General features: G+C 38.9%; 1 protein-coding gene across 2 annotated transcripts in view; it reads left to right on the top strand.

Annotated features, from left to right (window-relative positions):
- The window catches only part of UBE3D (ubiquitin protein ligase E3D), a 138472-nt gene that overhangs the window by 77518 nt on the left and 42736 nt on the right, over positions 1–18218 (top strand). The window contains exon 9 of one of the 2 annotated variants that reach the window (XM_075202694.1): positions 7927–8065. In XM_075202694.1, the coding sequence (XP_075058795.1) occupies positions 7927–8065 (139 nt within the window). Of the gene's footprint in view, positions 1–7926; positions 8066–18218 lie in introns of those variants that run through there. The other variant, XM_075202697.1, reaches the window with a different exon arrangement.

Below are 18218 nucleotides of genomic sequence, written 5' to 3'. Positions count from 1 at the left end.
TTAATTTAAACTGGAACACAAACATAGTAATTTGACATACATAGTAAGATTTTCTTAAAGCCTGGTGGCAGAAAAATATAGTGGAGGGAATTTCAAATGCTACAGGTTTCCTTAAAAAAGCACAACACAGAAGATTAACTAAACCACCTGGCATTAGAAGATGTGTGCTACATCAGTATATACAGAAACAGATTTTGTAGTTAACAGAGCCTTTGGTTACATCGTTTTACAGTTTCTAGAGAAATCATAAGATTACTTTTGAAATTCAGTTGCTAGATGCAACCAGATTATCTCTGTACTGAAAAGAAGCCAGCAATATCACCTCTGTGTCTTTTAGAGAACTTTGGAAGTATTGTTAGCTCAACACCTGCAGCGGTTTTTGATGGATTGTGTTAATAACCACAAAGTAGGAGCGACACAACCTTTTGTGCCAGAACATGCCTGTTCATAGCTAGCCGTTGCAATATTAAAACATAAACGTAAGCTTTTTTCAAACACCACCCACTCAGCTGCTATGTGAATAATTTTGTTCAACTTTTAATAGCCAGGCATATTGGTTTACTGCTGGGAGTTTTTCAAATTATACCCTGTAAGGGATTTACACCAATAATTTTAACTTGGCGCACCAGTATGTTAATGAGGAGTTACAATAGATAACAGGGCATGTTTTTGAGCTTTTTGTGTCCACATAATTCCTCGAGGGGACTAATTAAGGTAGGGAATTACACTTGATCAAATGTAGAGATAATTGTAAGACTGTAGGAATAAAAGTGTTTACGCTATATTAGCACAAACTAACAATTGTGCCTTGACATATGTAAAGGTTTGATGGGTTTAACAGTAAATTGGTTGTCATGGTTAAATCAAGGCAAATGATGTCGCTAAGCTTATTCTGAGTGGTGACTAGATGTTTAAAGATAAACCGTCGGTAAAAAAACTTTTTTTTTTTGCCCAAAAACCCTTCCACTTCCCTTTATCATCATATATCCACCTATGCAGGATTACATAAGCCCTTCTGGGGCAACACTGTTACCCCATAGCAACAGGAGAACCATCTTCAGCTAGCCAAGTCTCCAAGAGCACATCTGGCTGACCAGGTTGAAATGCCTGCCTCCTTTTCAGCTTTTATACCAAAAGATTGGCCATACTTGCCAACTCTCCCGGAATGTCCGGGAGACTCCCGAAATTCTGGAAGATCTCCCAGACTCCCCGGAGAGAAGGCAAATATCCTTCAAACGGCCTCTTGCCGTCAAAATGACGCATCTCGCGGTGAATTGCGTCATTTTGGCCGCGCCCCCGCAACAAAAACTGCATTTTGGAGCGGGGCCAAAATTACGCGATTCACCGCGCCACACCCCCCTGCCTGGGATCTCCCAGAAAGACCTCTTAAAAGGTTGGCAAGTATGGGATTGGCACATGGGAATCCTCTCATAGAATCCTGCAGGGTATAATTGCATCCACATGCTCAACACTTAGGGCTAATGCTGAGTTGGTTGCATGCTTGTTTGCGTAGTATAACGCAGTAATATAGGCATGCACTGTACATGCCTTCAAAGAGAGTGCACGCATATGCGTTTCTGACCCTTGTTCCTCATTATGACTGGAGAGGCGCTACAGGGGAGGGAAGGGGATGTCTACCATAAGCAGAGTACAGTAAATGTTACTAAGGCAGACCTGCACGGAGACACGTGTAAGCCCTTCGGGAGTAGTTGATGATTGATTTAATTCACCTTATGATATATGCTTTCTTCATTGATCATGCATATATTATAGGATTATGAGGACGCATTTTAAAAATATTTATTTTGCTACTTTCATTAGTACATTAGAATATTATATCTGCTGTATTATATCAAGCTTAATAGCTATCAAAACATAAGATAAGAAACTTTCCTTGTGCTTATAAGCTGTTTCTGTGTAAACGTATGCCTGACTTATACTTGGCGCATATGCTACAGAAACAGAGCTGGATGCAACTTGCATTGCACGTAGCACACTATATTTACAGTGAGCTTTTATAGCGTAAACTACGGCCAACGTGCGTTAAATTCAGCATCAGACCCTTAGCGGTTTGTGTATGACTTATTATACATTGCAGGACAACAATTTTGCAGTTGCTCTATGTTCTGCCTCCCTTCTGGTGTAAAATCTGGAAGAGAAACCAGCAGCTGGCACTTATACAATTACCTGTCCAGCTTAAGGTTCTGATCTTATTAGAAATGAGGGCAGAGGAACAGGAGTAGATATATGATTACAGAGTGGGAAACACTTTATTTATTGATTGTTTAGGATTTTTTTTAAATAAACACTATAAATTAAAGATGTTGTCTTTTAATTCTTCTAAAAACTGCATATTCCTTCTCTATGTATTTATGTTTATTTTGTATTTAGAAAGAAATGTGATGAAATCCTGTGTTGGAAAGTAATCTATATAGAAATATGAAGTTGCAAAATAATGCAAAAAATCTTGAATTTCGCTTAGTTGGAATAGTTAATTGTCTGGCATGGATTTTGCTAGAATCTTTTTTTATCTACCATAGTGCATGTCATTTATCTAGTGTTCAGACACCTGCTTTCCTCCTGGGTCACCGTAATGATATAATTGACCACTATCTTGGATGTACTGTACAGTACTTGAAATATGAGCTCAGCATGCTTGCTCTTGCTAAATGTTCTTTTGCTTACGACAGCTGTTAGTGAGTTGTGGTTCATTGCAATAGTAATTGAATTGACAAGAACACAAAAGCAATAGATTTTTATCAAAACATAAATATGTTAACATTTCACTTGCTGTGATCTGTAATTACCTTGCAGTTGCAATTCTCTGCATGTCCACCTACTGTTTTGTGTGCTAAATGAAGAAAAGAATAAAAAATTGCACAATTAGGACTTTCTAGGAATATAATCATCTTATACTTTTTAATGGGTTCCATTTTGTGCCCTTCATGTACTTTAGGGGATAATTGCATTTCTAGGTGTACTCTGAATAAGGTAGTAAATAGCTTCATACACACACAAAAGGTTAGATTTTTTAAAGCTTCTGAAAAGGAAAAGGGCTTTCATAGCAACCAATCAGATTCTAACTTTCATTTATCTACTACATTCTTGATAAAGGCGACAAGGTGGTCTGAACACCTTTCACAAGGCTTGATAGCAGGCAGACCATGGTCTGAAATGCAGATTCTTAGATTCCTTTCCATTATCTGGATGTGTCCTATTCAGCACTAATCTAAAAAAAAAAAAAAAAAAGGTAAAGCTTTATCAAACAAACTCCATGGGAAATAGTGCTTTTTTTCCTGTGCACACTCATAAAACAAGGAGTCAGTACTCCAGAGGGCAGTACTCTGCCACTATGGGAGATATGCAGAGGTGGAGACAGGCTTGGACTGCTAAATGTTTTGTAGCCAAGTCTTCAGACAAGCAGTCGGCAAGACTGGCATGCTGCCCACCCGGGGATTATTGTGGTGGGAGCCCATCTACTCCTCTTTCTGGAGCAGTGGCTCGATTCCACAACATATGCCTAGGTGAGAGGGATTATGAGTTAGTGATACATTCTAGATCTTTTTAAATCTCCACCCAAACGTTAATTTACCACAGGGCTTCCCGGAAACAAGACAAAGCCTTTTCTTGTGCAGGAAGTCATTCAGTCTCTGATTTCGTCAGGGGTGATTGTTCCAGTTCAGTATCACCAGAAGGATTTGCATTTTTACTCAAACCTCTTCTTCGTTCATGCCTAATTTAAGTTCTTAACACCCAACTTCAGTTGGACAGATAAAAGATAGAGTCCTTGAGTTCGAAAATAACCGCAGTCTATTTACCCAGATGTCTTTTTGTCAGACCGTGTACAGATGTGGTCGACCAGCCATCAACATAATAGCATCTCTGTTGAACCTGGTGGTGGAGCTATTTTATCCATGATTCTGCATGTCCATAAAATTATATCCCTTGATCTTCTGCTAGGTTGTGGGAAAGCCCAGTGTTATAAATAGACCTAGCGGCTGTCATTCTAACATTATGCGGTGGGAGTTCCTGCTGTCAAGAGCTAGCAACTAATTTTTTTTTTACTATTTTGCCAAGCAAGGATCCCTCTGAATTACAAGTACCTTTTTATTACCCCACACCCTACCGCTCAGTGGTGTGGGAAGAGCACAAGGCTGTGTGGAGGGCACCCCCCCCCCCCTCGATTTTGCTAGTGTACGCCTGGGCTGGCAGCACTAGGTTTAATCGGGGAGGAGGGATTGTTTTATTATTTTTATGTACTGTAATGTCTTATGTGTATTGTACTGGCTCGCAGTGTCTTTATGACTGTCGACATTAGCAACTGTCAACATAATGCCTCCATTTTCATCATATCGAAATACTGATCCTGTCGACATTCGGAGTGTCGATATTTTGAATATATCCCTTATGCAGGGTTGTTTGTAAGTGAGTTATATAGTAAGTTTGTTGGGTACATATTAATGTATTTCAAATGTTTTTATTGTTGATGGCTTAGAGCAATACTGCACAAAATACAATCCTGATGCCAGATCACTTTTGTCTGGTCTGAAAGACATTTTACAGTCTTCTCCATTACGTATCACAATGACGACTTGGGAAAAGAAAGTAAGGAAACACATGTGGTTATAAATATAGTTGTTCTTTCTTTTGCAAATAGAAAAATCCATTTTACGTGCTGAGATTGGGAGTTTTGTTTTGGTCTTTCTTCCAGTGTCTGCTGAATATTTCATTAGTACAAGCTTTGAACAAGACTTAGAAAAGGCAAGGTTTTATTTTTAGCTTGTGAAGCGGGATGTGTTTTTCCAAATCAATAGGTGGCTTGCTGAAGAAATTTCATTATAATAATTTATTTATGTAAAGGTTTTGTCCAACACATTCTAGTGTGTTACTTCTTAGCAGATCACAAAGCCAATTCCCACGTTCAGTTTGAGATTGTTCTGTCACTGTACACAAAGATTATCAAACAGCAGCATTTTCAGTGCCAACATCTTTCCAGTTTTTTGCAAACACCTCTGTTTATTATGTATATAGCTGTGACTGACAACAGAAAGTGTTGTCAAATATAAAAACATACGGACACTTATTTTATTTTTTTTACTAACACACAAGTGCATAGTAATTTAAAATTGTCAAGTACTAGAAACAGTATCGGGTGTATTTGCATTTTAAATACTTCCCTTCAATAAATATGAATTTAGAAAGACCAGAGAATAAAAATGTTTTGTAAGAATTACATTTAACATGTAGAAATGTATCTTATAGTGAAGTTGGTTAGCACTGAAAAATGGTGATATCTCTAGGGACAAATGTTTAAAACCCAGGGCTGTCCTAGGTAAGTTCACAACTGTGTTACTGTGGTTACAAGTGGGGTCTGATATTTACTGACCATTTATTTTTCTTTTCTTTTTTTTGGATGTAAATTTTTATTTTTTTTCTTTATTGGCTGTCCGGAAATTCACTGCCGGTCACTCTGTATGGAAGACTAACTACTCTCCTTGGTAGATCACTCAAAAATGATAGTGTCTGTTTAGTTCTCTTCAAAGAAGTTCAGGCAGGGCTGGGGTTGTCACTATTTTCTAGCAGTACAGCAGATATGTTTTTCTGCCATGCCAAAAAGGATTTAACACAGTCCAGTGAAAATGCAAATACTTCTGATGTTTGATATGGTAATATGGAATTATTTATTGTACTGTGAAAGTGTGCCTTAATGCTGATGGTTTATATTCACAAACATGAAAAACATTTTCTTTTAATTTACTTTTACTCATAAACAGTAAAGAAAAAAATGATTTTAGGACCAAAGATCATATAAAGTGTTAAAAGCAAACAAATCCACTTTAAACGTTGTATTGGTTTCAGAGCCTGATTTACTGGACTAAATATTATACCTGAAATATCATAGGTGCTTATGCGTAACAAAATGTGAGGAGCATGCTCTGCGTTCTGTTCTTTAGAGAAAGGAGAATGTGTTTAGGATGGCACTACTCTATTTTGTATCAATCTTTGGTAGTTCCAGAGCCCAGGCCCTTGTTTTTAATACTTGATGATCTGTATTCAAAATTATGTTTGCTTTATATTCACCATGTAGCAGAATGAATAATGTGCACAAGACATGTGCGTTATGTAAATAGCCATAAAAACCTAAATACTTATTGATGGTTAAACAAAAATATTTTCTATTCATGCTTACAAGTTAAAAACCACTTACAAATCATTAATTTGAAACAACATCCTAAAGTCTGAATTTGGAAAGAAATGTTACAGTTGGTGGTAATACCACTGTAATGATGTTTACTTGGGTGGGAATCTAACAATACAAGTAAACCATAAATTTCAGAGTAATGTAATATTTTGTCTTTTAGTTTGGTGTAATATAAGGATGAGATAGTGAAAAAAGGAGAGTTGAAATAGAGATGTGTGAACAACCAGCCCACTACTGTCTATTGCGTGCCACGAGAGGTAGAAAGGCATGAAGTCATTTTTTTGTGTGGCTTCCTAGGTATATCAGGCAGGTTTACATTTTGGTCTCCTGAATAATTTTGTAGTCCTCCTAAATCTAAAGTTTGTATTTTCCATTGAGTGCGAGTTACGTATACTAATACATAGGGCAGGTTTTCTATCGCCACTTATTTCAGCAATAGAAATGCACATATCGCCATGATTTAAAATCTCACTATACTAGCTGGGACCAGTAAGGCTTAACTTACTCCGTTGCCGTGCCTTGGGAGATATGTGCAAAATAAAAATAAATAATAAAATAAATAGTAAAAAAAAAATTATATATATATATTATTTATTTATTTTTTTAAAAATCCTCATATTTCAAAACTATTGGCAAATGGGGAAAAAATTATTTTTATTCAAATAATAATGCATTTTTTTCATACATTTTTTCTTCTGTTGTTGGCATCCTGAGATCCTTGATGAATCCCAGAAATGTAACTATTGTAGCCTGATCATGTCACCTTCGGACAACTTCTGACATTAGCCATAAGATATAAATTAATACTGTAAATATTTTTCCTTAACACCTCCCCCTATAATTCATTTTCCACTACCAGTGCCCATTCCCATCCTCTGTAATTAATTTCTTATAATTCAGTCCTCCTTCATTAATTCCCCACCAACCCTCTCCTCTGCAATACATCCCCCTTCCTCCTCTGTCACTTTTTAACTTATATACAAGCATTATGTACAAGAGGGGGATGTCCCTGGCTGGTAAGAGTGATGGCGGACAGCCGCTTGTTCTGTGATATTGGAGACATCCCCTCCTCTACCTGCTACTTGTATAAGAGGTTAGAATAGAGCAACCCAGGTGCAGGAAAGAAAAGATTTTTGCTTTGTTTAGACCATTCATTCCTGAAAGGATCTGTCCTGGAAATTAAGGTATTTGGCCTGTCATTGGGATGTAACCTGTTGTTATTTTTTATCCCGTGAGGTCTCACAAATCATGGCCAATATTCTTTATTCACTGTCGTTATATTCAAATCACCTGATGCAGATCATACCTTAATATGGACAGGCAGATGGCACAATTGTATTGACTGTCATGCAATTATTAAGATAGGTCATGGTTTTAACTAATAAAAATAAGCAATATGTAAAAATTGAAGTCTAACCATTTTTATTATGCCTTTTCTCTCACTGGGATATTAAGTAGACACTAGAGAGGAAAGTAAAGCAAAGCAATAGCACTAATAAGCATCCAAACATTCTGAAACCTTAACATTTCCAAATGCAATACATTGCAAACTTAAATTGTTTTATTTCAGAGAACATATTAAAAAGTAATTTGTGAGCAAAGTTCCACTTTAATCAAGTTATAGTGTTACTAATGAAGCTTGATAATGGTGAGCATAAAAAAAACGTTCCTTTGCTGCTAATGTAACATAATATTGCAATTAATGAAATGTGTGTCACTTCCAGGCTTGTGGATAAATGGATGAATGAAACTGGGGCTCATGTGCTGACGTTCCCATCCAGTACCTGCTTAGAACTTATCTTGCTGTTGTCCCTCAACAATGCTGCTCTGCCTCACTCCCTTCGCTTCATGAACAACTGGCAGGTAATGGAAATCATTGTCACATATTACTGTTATAGTAGCTTTCACTCTGCATAAATATTTAACATAATCTGTAGCAGAATAGTAGTGAATGCATTTTTGTCAAGGAGTCTCAGGGCATGCTGGGCTGGCGGTCTTGTATATCCATCTAATAATAAGGTAATTACATCATAGGGTTCTCTTACCTCTCTGTCTGTATGTATTACCCAGTATTGTTTTATTAATGTTTGTTCCCAATTGTAAAGCGCTATGGAATTTGCTGGCGCTATATAAATAAATGATGATACACCTGAAATACACTCAATGAGGAAATTAATTTAAGTTAAGTTCAAGTCACAGCGTCATCAGATTGGCGAAAGTGGGCAGGACTGAAAAAAGCTACATCTATGGCACCTGAATGTTATATATTGTGTAAGGATAACTTGCTTGGTGATGTCAAGATCTTCAGCCACACCTTAGCCCAGTGGATTCCAAACTTTTTCAGTTAATGGGACCCTTAGGGCATTCATAATTTTTTCAAGGCACCCCTAAGCCAAAATAATTACCAAGTAGTCCCCCACTTGCATACCACTGGCCCTGGCCGAGGCACCCCTGTGAGATCACCGAGGCACCCCAAGGAGCCTAGCCACACAGTTTGGGAACCACTGCCTTAGCCAATTACAAGAGAAACACAATACTAATTGAATACACCAAGATTCTTGGTAATTTCCATAGATGAATACTAGAGTTTTCCTGTCTTTTTATAATATTCTCAAGAAGAGGGCAGAAAAAAAAGAATATTCTAGTTGGCTTTATGCAAATTGTCCTACTATTAAAACTACATGAGATACGTGTGGGGTTTCATATTACAAACCTAACAAGAAAGAACAGGACATTATTTACTTGTTATGATAAAAACCTACTTCTGTTGTAATTTTTGTGCAATATATTAAGGCGGCGGTTCCCAAACTGTGCGCCGCGGCTCCCTGGGGTGCTGCGGCGCTGTCACAGGGGTGCCGCGATCGCCCTAGAAAAAAACAAAAACAAAAAAAAAACTTGCCCATCATCCAGCGCCGGATCCTCCTCCTCACTGACTGCCGGGCGTGACGTCATCATGTCCGGCAGCCTCAGTGAGGAGCTGCAGCAGAGAAGACGTCTGGGAAGAAGGTAAGTAAAGGAAGTGAAGGAGGGAACTGAGAGACAGGCTGAAGGGGGACAGAAAGACACTGAAGGGAAACACAGACAGGCTGAAGGGGAACAGAAAGACACTGAAGGGAGACACAGACAGGCTGAAGGGGGACACTGAGACACTAAAGGGGGACAGAGAGACTCTGAAGGGGACAGAGAGACGCTGAAGGGGGACACAGAGAGACGCTGAAGGGGGACACAGAGAGACGCTGAAGGGGGACACAGAGAGACGCTGAAGGGGGACACAGAGAGACGCTGTAGGGGGACACAGAGAGACGCTGAAGGGGGACACAGAGACGCTGAAGGGGGACACAGAGAGACGCTGAAGGGGGACACAGAGAGACGCTGAAGGGGGACACAGAGAGACGCTGAAGGGGGACACAGAGACGCTGAAGGGGGACACAGAGAGACGCTGAAGGGGGACACAGAGAGACGCTGTAGGGGGACACAGAGAGACGCTGAAGGGGGACACAGAGAGACGCTGAAGGGGGACACAGAGAGACGCTGAAGGGGGACACAGAGAGACGCTGAAGGGGGACACAGAGAGACGCTGTAGGGGGACACAGAGAGACGCTGAAGGGGGACACAGAGAGACGCTGAAGGGGGACACAGAGACGCTGAAGGGGGACACAGAGACGCTGAAGGGGGACACAGAGAGACGCTGAAGGGGGACACAGAGAGACGCTGAAGGGGGACACAGAGAGACGCTGAAGGGGGACACAGAGACGCTGAAGGGGGACACAGAGAGACGCTGAAGGGGGACACAGAGAGACGCTGTAGGGGGACACAGAGAGACGCTGAAGGGGGACACAGAGAGACGCTGAAGGGGGACACAGAGAGACGCTGAAGGGGGACACAGAGAGACGCTGAAGGGGGACACAGAGAGACGCTGTAGGGGGACACAGAGAGACGCTGAAGGGGGACACAGAGAGACGCTGAAGGGGGACACAGAGAGACGCTGAAGGGGGACACAGAGAGACGCTGAAGGGGGGCACTGAGAGAGGCTGAAGGGGGGCACTGAGAGAGGCTGAAGGGGGGCACTGAGAGAGGCTGAAGGGGGGCACTGAGAGACGCTGAAGGGGGGCACTGAGAGACGCTGAAGGGGGGCACTGAGAGAGGCTGAAGGGGGACTCAGAGAGGCTGAAGGGGGGGACAGAGAGAGACACTGAAGGGGGGATCAGAGTGTGAGATGGCGAAGAGGGGGACACAGGGTGTGAGATGGCGAAGGTGATACAGAGTGATATGATAAAGGGGCACAATGTGATAGTGAAGGGGTCTAAATACATTTTATGTCATTTTGACCCAACTACTTAAAAAACAGGACTAACCGGTAATTATTTTTGCTTAGGGGTGCCTTGGAAAAATTATGGTGACCCTAAGGGTGCCTCGAGCTGAGAAAGTTTGGGAACCACTGTATTAAGGTAATCGGGTAGAACAGGTAGTCGCCTACATGTCTTTATTAGGGTTAATAAACCAACAATCTTTGTTATTTTTATTATTGTCATTTACTTGTACAGCTCCGGATATTCTGAAGCACAGTATTAAAATAAACTCATATTAATTTTCATTAAATACAGGGTAACAATATTTTCTGTGTAGGAACTAAAATATGTGCACTGTATATACACCATTCAATATATATCATTTTAGCAAGCCCACGATTAGAACAGAAAATTCTATTGCATTCCTATATAGTCTTTTTAATGGTTTCATTTTATTACGATTGATTTGTCTTAATACCATATAATCTTGTTTTAGAAAGGTCAATGGGAAGTTAACTGTTATTTGGAAGGGTTACAACTTTTTCTTGATCAAATTGCCATGTCTAAGAAATACTGTAGAATCCTCATAATTCTACACTGCTTGCTCTACATGCTGTAATGTATTGAGAGCCCTTCTAGGGGATGAAAGGGCCTGTTTCAAAGTACCCAGGGATAAAACAAAACATCAATTTGTGTTTAATTGTACACCTATTTATCATTTAGTCATATTGCAAGAAAGGCACTATATAAAGGAATAATAATTATTATTTGATACTGTATTATATGTTTATTATAGACTGTATTATCAGTTCCTATTGAATTGAAGTTTAAATTCTCACAAGTAATGATTGAGCCAACAAAAGACTGCCTCCATTGTCTGTGTAGATGTTGGGTAAACATTAAGGGACCGCTGTCCTTCCAAACTATCATTATTATTTATTTTTTATAGAAATTATTTTCACATCTCTTCCCTATTACTTGCACTAATGATAACTGTAAATTGAGGTTATATGTATGTGGCATGGAAAAACAACGTGTGCTAATCTCCATCTGGATAATCCCATAAAATATGTACGTGGGGGAAAGTAAAAGTAAACAGATAGTACCCAGATAATGTAGTGCTTCAGATGATAAATGTTGTGTTCAGTGAAAGATTGCACACATCTTTTATAGAACAGACATGTCTGATTTACTAAAACAAAAAAGCTTGTGGTGTATATAGTTCTGCTGCTCCTCCCATCTATCCACAAATGGAACCATGGATGAACGGTAGTTGGGAAAGAAATCATGACTAGTCAGATATCAAGACTATATATATGTCAATATTCTATTTTAATACTAAAACAAACAAAAAATACATGAAGTAAATGCATTTCGGCCTGAATATTGCAACTTCCTCAGGATCAATGTACCAAAGGGGAGCTACGTCCTCATTAATAGGATATTAAAGCATCATATAAGGATTTATCTATTTGTTTGCATAGAGGGGATCCTACTGTTACTAATGTAGTATACATTTTCCTTATGACAAAGAATTGTTCGTTTTGACAGAGGTTGGGACGGAATACAAAAATAAGGGGGTTTTTTCCAACTAGTGAGAACAAGGAATTACATATCTACATGTGATTGATTTATTTGTTTTAAAGACGTTTATATAGTTCATTGCTTATAACATAATGGTCCCGCCTCTTATACACATCACGAATAAGTTAAAATAAAACCGTTATGACTTTGTTTTTCAAAAACATATATAGCATTTCAAATCTTAAAGAGAGAACGAATGAGTTTAAAATATAGAAAATTATATTTGTGGCTTTACCAAAATAATAAAGAAAAATTCCACACTAGTATTTGACTTTGGGTCTAGCCACCTTGAACGGTTGGGATATTGAAACTCCCGAGTCTGTTGGTATGTACTGCGGTCGACAGCTGATTGGACAGAGGACTTAGTGCCTCAAGCCTGCAATGTCCCTATTTCCTGCATAGTCAATAGGCTGCATTCTGCAAAGTGGCTGCTCCAAGTATGGGTTTGTGCGCATTATCAGATCAGTTCACCAATGTTTCTAATCAATTAAAATGACAAATCTATTTTAAACAGGTTATGTACATTACATTTTCAATGATTGAGGAAGGTACAATTAGAGAGGAGTTGTCAGTAAAACATAACATTAAGGATGACTTTGTTACATTTTTGTGTGACATACACTGCAACAAATTGTAGTCTTGGTACAAGGTTTCTCAGGGCCCTAGACAAAGATTCAGCCAACTGCCTCACCTCCCGCCAAAACCCACTTCCCAGCCCTTCATACACTTCACTTTTGTAAAATAAAAATAATTGCCTCTTGTAGGTAAGACTGCAGTTCATTTGCACTGATATCTGATGCAGATCGCTGTCCAGGCTCCACTGCTGCTCAGAGGAAAACTCAGGATTTCTAGAGGGGATGATATTGAAACGAATCAAACGTGCTCACTCTGATCACAATATACAGGTCACAGAGATATCACAATCCTGGTACAAATGATTATTATACACAGGTCACACTGACATCACATACCAGATACAAACTGCTCACAATACACACGTCACACACTGATATCGCACACCTGGTACACAGTGACATGACCCCCTGACCACCAGTTTTTCCTTCAAATGCCCCTCCCCCTGTCCACCAGCTTTTCCCTCACATGTGTGCCACACATTACCCCTTCTTCTTACCTGATTTTCCTTCTGTGTTTTTAGCTACACAGGAACATTTGCAGCTGCTGGCTCCGCTTTGTATCATGTGACTGCAGCAGTCACATGAGACTGAGAGATTGAGGCATGGCCCGTCTCTGCTGCTCTTTCAGTGTAGCGGTCGGGCCTGCCATTAACGCTTCAGGTGCCAGCCCTGGCCGAGAGATCTTTGTGTGCTGACTACTGTACCATGGAGGGTAGGGAATGCGCCCCTGTAGCATCCCCCCAAAGCCCAGCGCCCTAGACTAATGCTAGCGCCAGGCCTGGCTAGCTGCAATTACCACTAATTAGATAAAGCAGTGGTCATCAATATAGCCTAGTCAACAGAGCAAGAGGTATCACCATGTATGTGTATCACTTTGCTTATTATTAATAATACACTGCTGAAAAGAGCTTCCTACTGGTTGTTAACCTGACAGTACCTAGTTTGTTAGAAGTACCTGTCAGAATCTGTAACTTGATAATGAAAGAAAGTGGGGGGAAAGGGGTGCAAATAGTAGTAAATGTTTAGTTACTGATAAAGTTCGCTTTAACTTTAGTGGTTCTTAACCCTTTTTTATTATTAATTATTATATACTTTCTAATATTTTTTCTGCTGCCAACTACTTATGTATATTTTAACCCAGTAAGTTGGATATCTATATATCTATCGCAACAACCCACATGTGTTTGTATATTGCCAAGCTGCCTGCCTGTAGAAACAATATAACTTTCACTTTTAGCTGTTGATTTGCCTTTATAAAAACACTGGGCATTTTGTCAGACTCTGGTATTGATATATTGTGCCTGGAAATGACATTTTATTATATACTATAAAGTTAAGCATCAACTCCTGAGGCTTAAGAATTTTCCATGTAAATCTCACACATAGTGTTGACAGTTGAGTATTGTAGTTTGCGTGCAGTCTCTGTGCTATGTTATCACAATAAGTATATGCATGGCGACTGTTACATAGCAGCATCTAATCAATATTTAAGACGGTGTGAAATATTTATAAGGTTATAAGCAAGCTTAATATCCACAATTCATTTGAATTTCATTACCATCAGGTGGCATACAAGGACTGACTATAGTTTCAAGACTTTTGCTCCATTTGTTTGTCTCTTGTCCATTGCCTCCCTCTGTATTGTAAGCTTTACTAACAAGGATTCTCGTACCTTTTTGTCCATATCTGTGTGTGTCATTCCATGAAACCCATTAAAAATATGCAGTAAATAGTTTGAATGTTTAACATTCTTGATTAAGGTTCTTGATTTGCTTGAAGTAGTAGGTTCAGTGAGTTTAGGTAACAAAAAATTACCTTTGTTTACAATGTTATATTAAAAGGAGAGTCCTCATCGACCAGACCAAATATAGCTTTTTGGGACGCATAACGTTAGATAGGAATAAAGTTACGTTATTTCTAAGTCTACCCAAATCAGTTTTATATTGTTTAATTTTTTGGGGGGGTTGTTTCTTTTCTGGGACATATATTTATCTTTTGGTATCATATTAGAACAAATGTTTTCTCTTTATTTTATAAGCATTACCTCGGCAAAGAAGCAAATAAAGGAAATAGTTTTTCTATTATGATTTTCCTAGTTACGCTAAAGCTTTTCATGTAACCCCTTAAATATACCCACAAATTAATCATCTTGTTCTCCCACGTGCAGCAATAGTAAATATGTGTACATGTGTACATTTATTCAAGGTAAATTATTGGTCCAAAATCATCTCTGATGAGATGTTATATCTGCCTACAGGTTGAAAACAAAAATTATTAGGGTTGGTATAGCGGGGTAGGTACAGACAAAAGCTGTCGGATTGAGACATTTTTGTGGGGGTAGAGTGACAAATTATGTGCACACCTACTCCAGAATACTGTTTTGTGCATATCTTAATATTTATTAAGACAACAAACTAATATTTTGAATTATGTTGCCTGTCTGAAGTACTTATGGGATACATGTACTACAGATTTCAAAATGATAGAGAGAGAAGTCCTACCTATTAAATGAAGATTAATGTGCTTGTTATGGGTAATAAAAAAAAACCAAAAACTATATTTATTTATTTATTCGAACAATGGTATCCATATTGTTATCCATAGCTTTCTGTGCTACTGGTTTCACAAATTCCCCCATGTAAAATTTTAGGGCTCATACCCAATGTTTGTTTGTTTTTTTTGCTTTACTACATAGTACTTTGTGCACCCCGACTATCCGAGAAATAGTGCTGTTTATGGTCTCCAGCCTGCACAGGAGGAGCGACGTGACTTGTTGAGGAATTGTCCGAGAGCAAGCTCTTTACTTTGACAACCTGGCTCGCCTTCTTAGCCCAGATTTTAGACTACCTTATGGTTGCTGAAAGTTCTGCTTCCTCCACACATAATAGACCTCTTGCATAGCGCTTTGAGTGACAGGCTCTCCATGGTAACCCCGTATGATGCTTTTTTGGCTTACTATGTGGTGCACATAGCAGTGTGTAGTAAATTTAAATTAAAAAAATGTATCATAGTATCTTGTGATCCAGAAAGCATAATCCAGCAGTGATGGTTGTATTAGGTATCTGTTCAGGGATATTGACAGGGGCAAAAAATGTCCACTTTAGAAACCTTTAAAAGTTGGAAGTGTTTCTGGAACTTAGGAGCAGCTAGCATCTATAAGAATGGAAAATGATAAACATTGGGTGTTATTTAAAGGACGTTGACTGATGACCCTTACTGCCTTTGCTACAAAGTGAATACAATATATTGAAGCAATAAAATCATATGGTGGAATGATATCTTTACTGCTTGCTTCGTTTCTTCCTGTGCTTTCTCAGCTGTTGGATGCTCACTTGCATATATTTTAGAAATTGTGTACTGTATCACTGAACTGTTCAGTCATTATAGCTCAGCTCAAGATGTGACCTGACACCAGTCTTCCTTTTCTGCTAACTGCACAAAATCACTTAGTGTAAGAAATACGTTAAACTGACACATAATCTGTGTTCTATTTTGTTAACCTCATCTTTCTATGTTCGGCTTGCTGGTACACAGACTTTCTGCTAGTATTGGATTTTCATGATGATATATGGACATATTTAACTGCGGAATATTAGAACATTTCCATTTGATCACTTCTGTTATTACTGAAATGTCAGTTTTTCTGTTTTAATACTGGGTATTGACTAGCAAGGTCATAGGGCTTAGTTACAGTTATTTTGAATTTCACATGTTTAGGGAAAGAATTCTTATAATTTAAAGAGCTGTGACATGGCATACCTACAATGCATCACTGTAAATTTGGACCCACTAAAAAAAAATGAATTACTGATGGATTGGTTTCCTTCTTTAAGCAGACATGCTCAGGAAGAGGTGATTTACTTGAATGAAAATAAAAAAAAAATGAGCATTATGTGTGAATAGTGTTAAACTACTGTTGTTTTAATGAGACTTTTGTTTTAAACACCTTGTCCTGGGCAATGTCATTTTTTTCTTTTTCTTTTTCCCCCACCATTTACAGAAATAGCAATTCAGTTGCTTCTAAGGTCATGTACAGTGTCGTAAGGAGACATGGCAGCGGCGCCCCTCATCTAAGTGGGAGTGACAATTGTTGAGTGGGCAGGGCAGAACCTACTGTAGGGGTGTGGCTAATGCTTCACAAGTACTAGACCACACTGAAACCCCCTCCCTTAATTGCCTCTTTAAATCTCAAAATATCACTGTAGCTCTGATAACGGACGTAAATAGAAAGTGCTGTGTTTTCAATCAATCGATATAGAAGCATGTCTGGTGTGTAGGCTGTCATTTTCTTTCTATAGGCATTGTGGAAATCGGACTTATCTATAATATAAAAGCCTAGTGGCGTGTGTTAGTCTGTGTGTGTGTGTGTGTGTGTGTGTGGAAAAAATAAAACCAAGCTGCAGCGCCACCTGCTGGGCGGAGTTATACACTGACCTACTAAATTCTTAGTGTGTTTGGGGGAAAAAAACTCAGAAAGGGCTGAAATTTGGTATACTAAGATGTTTTTAATTTGTTAATTTAATTTGTTAATTGTTAAAAGTGTTTATAAAGATTTAAAAAAATATATATATATTTCTTGAAGGAGAAGTGACAGTGGGGAGTGGTTGGTGGTTGCCGGGGGTGACAGTGGGGAGTGGTTGGTGGTTGCCGGGGGTGACCGAGCGAGAGGAGTGTGATACTCAGGACCGCTGAGAGAGATCCCTGTGTCTGGATAGATGTGGGGATAAAGATGAAGGATGAGGTGATGGAGAAAAATGATGAGGTGGTGACATGTGGACAAAACCACGTTAAAAAAGGGCGCTTGCGTTGGGAAGTAACGCTCTTCCCCTGAGGAGGCCTGGGCTAGGCTCAAATGCATGACAAGAACCTTTTTAACACCTTAAGTAGCTTGATTTGACTAGAATGCATGAGTATCATGCACGGGTTAACTTGTTTTATAATATAATCATTGTCGGTATAATGAGAGCTGTAACATCGTACCCAGCCCTGGACAAATACCAGTCCTGCACAGGGGTACTGTTCTGTGTTCAACACTACACAATAGTGAAGATATCAACAAAAAAAAAAATGCCTTGCGTAGTAATATATAGGCAATGTAAAATGTGTTATCGAATCTGAAAATATGAATGGCAGCTCTATTTAAAAAAAAAAATAATCAGTTCCCACTGTTCATGCTATGTTGCTTATGCTAAATATATGAAATAGGAATTGTAAGATGCTGAACCTCATCTCATGTCGGTTAGATCACAGTTAAACAGTGTCGCTGGGCTTGTCTAGCAGAAGTTGATGTTAAGGTTAAAGAACATTTTGGCTGCAGGTTTAAAGGAACTATCCACTTGAAAAATAAAATTGAAAAACAGCCTGTAATGAGGTGAATCTCTTCCTAATATTAGTACTGTACGCTTGTTCTAATTGGAAGCCTTAATTCTACTGTGTCAGTTCTTTCCTACTGTGGAGAGACCCATGTGGTGCTGACGATGATCTTCAGAGATCCTACCTATATGTGAG

The sequence above is a fragment of the Mixophyes fleayi genome, chromosome 3 (genome assembly GCF_038048845.1).
Source record: "Mixophyes fleayi isolate aMixFle1 chromosome 3, aMixFle1.hap1, whole genome shotgun sequence".
Taxonomy (NCBI): Eukaryota; Metazoa; Chordata; class Amphibia; order Anura; family Limnodynastidae; genus Mixophyes; species Mixophyes fleayi.
The sequence above is the reverse complement of the archived record's forward strand: the minus strand, read 5'-3'. Positions and strand labels throughout refer to the sequence as shown.